Here is a 7,319-nt window from a genome sequence, read left to right as displayed (position 1 = left end):
ATTCTTTATTTATCATTAGCATCACCATTCTATACATATAAAATAACTTGTTAGTGGATAAAAGGTAATCACCAGTCATTACCCCATTGGCTTTACATTTCAAAGTGGAAATTAAAAAGTGGCATGAAAACGATAAAAAATTCCAACTTCACATTTGCAAGAGACAAACCATCAAGATAGTAGCCATTTTTCTTGTTTGCTTATTAATTATACCAACAATGGCTCCCCTATAAAATGAATCCAATTAACATTTTTCTTCAAACACATTCATTTTCAATCACAACTTTTTCATCATTCAACAAACTTAAACCAAAAATCTTTTCAAATAATCCCATATATATATATATTAATAGTTAATAACTATCTATATATTTGTATCACACATATACTTATGTCATATAACTTTCTGCTTTGAAAATAGAAAATAGTATATATATACTTCTCTCATACAACTTTCTGCATTGAAAAATGAAAAGATAATTGCAAATAGAAAAATAAATAATCTTTTATCAAAAAAAAAATATGATCCATTTTAAGGATGATCCAACCCTTATACAAAATAATAGAGACAAACACACCTACCTGCAGAACTAAACAAAATCGATAACTTTGCACCAACCACCTAGCTGACAATACCAATTATCTTTATCTATATTATATTACAAATCAAAAAGAGAACCACGTACTATATTATATTACAAATAGAAAAAGAAATAATCTCTCTACTATTTTTTTATCAACAAAAGAAAAAGATTTATTTTAGAGATGATCCAACTCTTATACAGAACAAAAGAGACAAACACATCTCTCTACAAAAATAAACAAAACCAATAATTTTGCACCAACTGCCTAGCTACCAATGTCATTTATCTCTCTATGTTATATTACAAATCAAAAAGAGAAACATATGTAATATATTATTACAAATAGAAAAAAAAATTAATTATCGACAATAAAAAAACCTATTTTAAAGATGGTTCAACCCTTATACATAACAATTAAGACAAACACACTTATCTCGAGAGTTAAACAAAACCAACAATTTTGCACCAACTACCTACACAGCCAACACTATCTATCTCTCTCTATTATAAATCATAGTTCTAAATTGATATCTTTATTTTATGTGGTAGTTGAAAATGGTTATTTTGAAGTAAATGGATCCTCTATTATAGTGTATAGTGTGTGAGATGATGCAATATGTTGCGTAAGAATGATGAAAGTGAGAGTTGGAGGCACTTGGAGGGAGCGTGAGAGAAATGGGGCATGGGGGCACTTGAGTGGTTCAACTAAAAGCTCCTCCAAAAATGACCCGAGACCTCAGATGGGGCCCATATTTATACATTCGGGTCAGCAACCAATATATCCATTCACATGAATGTCTCCCATCAACTCTTCTTCACACATCCACTTGTTCTTTTTTTTAACTGCATTACTACTTTTAGTCTTCACACAGTTAATAAACAAACCACTATTATTCATTCATTGTTATCATCATTACTTTTCCTAAATGGTGTGTATCATTACTTTTCCTAAATGGTATGTCTGATAAATGGTATGTTGATAAATGGTATGTTAAATGATGTGTCTGTTTGTTTATGTTCGATATTTTAGAAATTATACGTACTATCGTGTCTATATCCGTATCTTAATGTTTATGTCAGTGTTTGTGCTACATAGATTATGATCACTGTTGTAATTTCAAATCACCGAGTACTTTCAGTAGAAGGGAAAATAGTATGATTAAGGTGACTGATTTTGAAAAAGTGCTTTTGATTTTGATCATCATATGTATAATGCACCAGGCATATATGCGTGCATACCAATTTTCGTCAGTTTTAAGCTTCACAGTGATCACACTGCAGATTTTTCTCTTCAATGCATGCATGCGTGTTTGTCCTTATTTCTGATTTCTCTGAACAATAATACAACATTTCAAAATAGTAATAGATAGTGGAAACTGAACACTTTTGTCTAAATCTCTAGGGCATGAATAGATGCATCAGCAAAAATATGTCATCACCTATAATATTTCTAACCTATATATGTATGATTATTTTCACCAGGATAACTATTTTCACACACTAAAAAAATCATTAAATAAAATAAAAATCAATTTTAGAGACAAAAAATAATTAATTGTTATATTAACTAAATTAAATACTATTTTAAAAATTTTAAAAAATTATTATTTTTTAAATTAGTTTATATTATTGATAAATAATTTTTAAATTGGTATCTAATTAACTATCAGATTTTTGCTATCAAATTTAAAGTCTAAATAATTGATAATTAATATCTTAGTAGATAATTAGATATCAATTTAGAAACTATTTATCAATAATAGAAATTAATTTAGAAATCCGTAATTTTTTTTTTAGTTTTTACAATAATATCTAATTTAGTTAATATAGCAAGTTATTTTTTATCTCTAAAATTAGTTTTTATTTAATATTTTTCTAGTAGTAGTGACATTATCCACGATTAATTAGTTCTATAAATTCTCATGATCTTTAGGCAAAATTTGTTTCAATAGAGGTGATGAAAATGATCATAATTAACTAACTCTCATTGTGTTTGATATTTTTATCACAATAATCAGCATAAGAAACCAAACTAGTTTATTAGCGTGAGTAAAAAGATTAAGATTAGTCTTTGAAGAAAAAGAAGAAGGATGTGATAAAGAAGACGAAAGGAATGAACAGTAGCTATTGGAATCTTAAACAAACATAGATAGAATGTTAATTATGAATAACAAAATATCTCAGAAGAAAATGCATGTTTAGGAAAAGTAAAATTACAGATTAATTAATGTTTTGACAGCACTTATTAGGAACTTATTGAGTTAACCTAATTAGATTAGAAAGGAGAATACATAATATAATAATATAATTAAGGATAAGATATTTGAATTGAGTAAATCATGAACACTATATAGCATCGTGAGGAATCAGCCTTTTGATTATTACAGATTGACTGCTCACGATGTTATATATTCATTCACAATGCCAAAGAGGATATGATGCTTCATCTTTCTCTGTTAAAATCCACTGCCATATGCTGGTGCCCAGTAATCACCTCCATTTTCATTTCCAACATGTTGGGTGCAAGACACAGGAACCAAGCACAACCCTCTACTCCTCAAGTCCTTTGCCTTCTCTTTTGCATCCTGATTAATACATTTTTTCTATCAGTGAAATAAATAAAATGAACCACTTAAGAGATGATTCAACCCGTATACATACCAACTGTACTACTCAAAAGAAAGACCTAATAATCATAATCTTGTCAGAACTAGTCAACACAAAATCAATGAAAGCACCTAACATTAAAAAAAATCGTTAAATAGAAACCAATTTTAGAGACCAAAATAATTAGTTGTTATATTGACTAAATTAGATATTATTTTAGACACTAAAAAAATTATTGGTCTCTAAATTAGTTTCTATTATTGATAAATAATTTCTAAATTGGTATATGATTAACTACTGAGATTTTTGCTACCAAATTTAGAATCTAAATAATTGGTAGTTAAAACTTTGGTAGCTAATTAGATACCAATTTAGTAACTATTTATCCACAATAAAAATTAATTTAGATACCAATAATTTTTTTAGTCTCTAAAATAATATCTAATTTAATCAATATAATAACTAATTATTTTTAGTCTCTAAAATTAATTTCTAATTAATGATTTTCTAGTAGTGTAAAGATAACACTACCACCAAACCTTCAACTTTAAATCAACATAAATCAACATCAAACACATTAAATGATCATGTGATTAATAGATAAACACATGATTATAGACTAAAATAATTTTTTTAGTCTCTAAAATAATATCTAATTTAATCAATATAACAACTAATTATTTTTTATTTTTAAAATTAATTTCTATTTAATGATTTTTCTTGTGATAATACTACTACCAAACCTTCAAACACATCCAAAAACTAATAGAAACTTTAAATCGATCAGATACGTTAATGGATTATCATGTGATTAATACATAAACACATGATTATAGGGTGATATTTTTTTGAGTAATGAATGAAATATGATTAATGTGGTTGATTAATGAATGCAAAGTGAATAGTTTTTGGTGGCCATGCATGTTCTGCAGGATTATGCAGGTAATTGTGATAATGAGAGTAATGATTAGGATGAAGGTAATGAGATATGGAAGATAATAATGAGTGAATGAAAGAGATAAGAAGCGTGGTACACCTTTGCATAAAAAGAAAGAATACCTGGTTTGGAGCTCCCTTTCTTTTCAGGCCATTGTCATTCAACAGCTAGATGAATAAAAAGAGAGAAGAAAAAGCATTAGGAAATTCAGTTCTCTCTCCAAAGCTTTTTGACTTCAAATGGGAAATGCAGCGTCGCATTATACTTTTCACTTGCTTTAAAAAGATGTTATAAAAAGCTGAGAAACCTTGTTATTTTTCTGTGGCTTTTCCCTGATTAAATACTAAGCAATAATTGCAAAGAGCCTCCTAATTTGATTCTAATGAATTGATGGATCCAATAAAGCATACCTGACCGGGGTCCTCAGGAAATACAGAATTTCTTTCTCCATGTACCTGTTGCTTCAAAACAAAATAAAGAAAACACCAAACTTTCCCTTCAATTATATGCCTTAGTAGGTATTTTTGTCCCACTCAAATATCAGTAGAGGGTATGTGTGTGACTGTGTTTGTTAGAGTTAACAAAGAGAGAGAGAGAAAGAGAGAGGCTTTGGAAAGTGGGCACTTACAGACTGTGGATTCCTCATGTTTTTTGATCCATTGCCCAAGTAAGGAGAACTCAGTGCCTGCAACCAAGAAGGAAAAGAAAAGAAAAATACAACTAAAGAATGTTATGGAGAGAAACATTAAAATTGGTGACACTTTAAATGCATGCTCAGATACTTCACACTGTTCCAACCCTTATACACCAATATACAATTAGATCAATAATCAGATACTTCATCGTGTTACAACCCTTATACACCAATATACAATTAGATAAACCTTAGAAAGTAACATATTCTTGATTAGTAACTAATTTTATGAGGGAGAAACATCACCTCAATTTGACCCTGAAGGAATCTTATGTATCCAATGGCTTCTAACAAGACAGAAGCTGTGTCAGTCTGCAAAAGTGAAACACACACACACACCCCACAACCACAGCACCGGTCATGTGTCTCTTTTAAGGTTAGAATTGAGATAAGGATAAATGGAGAAAAAGTAAAGAGGAAGACAATAGTTGGAGAGAGTTGGAACTGTGTTGATGGGGTCTCTTAAACACTAAAACCAAACACACAAGAAGCTTTTGTAATAATTATGGTTTATGGTTTTTGTATTTAGCGAGTTTATTGTGTTTGTTTGTAGTGATTGGAGTGGTTTGTTTATTACCTTTCCGAATGGGGAAACTAGCTGGTGAAGGGCTGTTATTCTATCTCCTAGCTTCTCCTTTCTCACCTGATTTTAAGAGATAGTTAGTGCATGAATTCATATGTTTTTCTCTCTTTCAACTATAATGCATATTTACCTGCAGAAAGAATATTACAGTTTTAGAACACAAAAAGACAACACACAACCCAACAATCAGTCAGTAACTCTTTCTCTTAGTAGTGAAAGATCACCTTGAGAGGTGGTTGGCTTGAAGATGGCTGACTTTTAGTCTTCTTATAAACTCCACCACTGCCTGTGGTATTACACTTGGAGAGAACAAGAGACAGATTTGAAGGAATAATTAATAATATAATCTATGCATGTTTAAATAAGTAATGAAAATTAGGTGAAAGATGAGAGAATATATATATAAAAAAAAAGAGGAATTGTAAGAACATAGTCTATCAGAAAATGTTAGGATAATTTTTAGTTTTTTGATATTGCTGTGTTAGTTTTTTATGTGTATGAGATCTATCAGAAATGGTGGCTTTTTTTTGTGGGGTGAGGTTATATAGGTTTCGGCTGTTAGTTTTGCTTTTGTTGAGCTTATGTTTCAGTTTATGCATGGAACTTAGAGGAAAGATGGTTCAGATGGTTTTGTAAAGAGTTGAAGTATTTCTGAAATACTTTTATTTTATTTTTTATATAAAAAAAGAACATGGGTCTAACCTCGGATGTGTGATCTGGTAGTTGGTTCTTCCTATGATCTTCCTTGTTATAAGGGGAATCCAATAAATTATCACTACTGAAGCTAGCAACACTAGACCTAGGAGAAGAAGAAACTGGCACCATGTGTGACCAAGGTGCTCCAGAAACCTGAAATTCTTGATCATGGTGGTAGAAGTTTCCACTTTGGGCAACCTCTTGCTTTATTACATCAACCATAGGATTTATGTGGGATTGATTAAGCATGTGCTCGTTCCATTCATCCAACTTTTTTGATTGAAAATGACTGAATGCCACTCTCTCCTCCTCTCCTGGTAAACCAGTGCTGCAAAAAGAAGAAGAAGAAGAGCCATGATGATTAAAGTAAAACACTGTATAAATAGCAGAAACTGGTAAATTTAACAGTTTTTGGAAGACTTAATAAAAAGAGAAAGTAGAAGACATGTATTGATGAATGGATTGAATCAGTAAAGTGATTCATTTGTATATATTGTTTATCAACAAGGCATGCAAAAAGAAGAGACAGAGAAGGATGTATGCTTACAAAAGAAGTTGGCTCAATGAGTGAGGGGACTCAGGGTTCTGAGAGGAAGAATTAAAGGGTATTGAAGAAGATCCAAGAGCATACTGGGGAGGGATCAAAGATGGTGGATGTGCAGTCCACCAGTTAGGGTTTCCAGCCATCATTGGCTGAAGAACAGAAGAATGTTGAGAGAGGGATTAGTACTGAATTGTTGGGATGCAAATGAAGAAGTAGGAAGTGAAATATTTAATCTCCTTTCCCATACACTTTTGGAGTCTGAGCTTTGTGATATTTCCTTGTATGTGCAACCAAACAAGGCTTTGGCTAAAGCTTGGAGTTTGTGTTTTGCTTTCCTACTAGGTGTTGAAGAAACTTAAAGTTATGGGGTCTCAGTATTTTATAGAGTTGAGGTTGAGAAACTTTGCATATGTTACTTTTTCTTTCCTTTCTTTCATGTATTCAGTATTCCTTTTTATTATAAAGTGGAATGCAAAAGCTGGTGGGAGTGTTTTAAGGCTATAAATTAATGGTTGCTCAGAGTTATTTCCTTAATTTGGGGTTGCACCTTGGGATTGTTTTTGGGGTAGCTAGGGTTGGGGTATAGAGGTAGGGCATAATAGTAGTGAGATCAATGTCAGATGCTTTATTTATTCCCTACACCAATAATGCACTTTAACAAACAAAACTACACA

General features: G+C 30.9%; 1 protein-coding gene across 3 annotated transcripts; it reads right to left on the bottom strand.

Moving 5' to 3' along the window:
- Positions 1-2,711: 2,711 nt before the first annotated feature.
- LOC137818868 (transcription factor bHLH68-like) lies at positions 2,712-7,018 on the bottom strand. 3 transcript variants are annotated; one of them, XM_068622503.1, is made up of 10 exons: positions 6,893-7,018; positions 6,649-6,794; positions 6,108-6,429; positions 5,630-5,704; positions 5,400-5,465; positions 5,069-5,134; positions 4,757-4,813; positions 4,539-4,589; positions 4,251-4,295; positions 2,712-3,169 (listed from the first exon to the last, which is right to left on the bottom strand). In XM_068622503.1, exons 2-10 carry the CDS (start codon positions 6,789-6,791, stop codon positions 3,041-3,043), a joined length of 954 nt encoding a protein of 317 aa, XP_068478604.1. In that variant the 5' UTR covers positions 6,792-6,794; positions 6,893-7,018; the 3' UTR covers positions 2,712-3,040. The 3 variants fall into 3 exon arrangements, with proteins under 3 accessions (XP_068478604.1, XP_068478605.1, XP_068478603.1); XM_068622504.1 differs by having other exon boundaries at positions 4,539-4,583; XM_068622502.1 differs by having other exon boundaries at positions 6,649-6,938.
- Positions 7,019-7,319: the final 301 nt, after the last annotated feature.

This window comes from Phaseolus vulgaris, chromosome 10, assembly GCF_000499845.2.
Source record: "Phaseolus vulgaris cultivar G19833 chromosome 10, P. vulgaris v2.0, whole genome shotgun sequence".
Taxonomy (NCBI): Eukaryota; Viridiplantae; Streptophyta; class Magnoliopsida; order Fabales; family Fabaceae; genus Phaseolus; species Phaseolus vulgaris.
Note: the sequence above shows the minus strand (reverse complement) of the source record. Positions and strands in the feature narration are given on the sequence as shown.

Bases quoted from the DNA above. Each gene is read 5' to 3' on its own strand.
- LOC137818868 (XM_068622503.1), bottom strand. From the start codon at position 6,791: ATGATGGCTGGAAACCCTAACTGGTGGACTGCACATCCACCATCTTTG. The intron at 5,705-6,107 runs GTTAGACCCATG...GTTCTCTCCAAG, and splicing joins TACCAGATCACACATCCGAG to TGTAATACCACAGGCAGTGG. The intron at 5,466-5,629 runs GTGATCTTTCAC...TCTTAAAATCAG, and splicing joins CAAGCCAACCACCTCTCAAG to GTGAGAAAGGAGAAGCTAGG.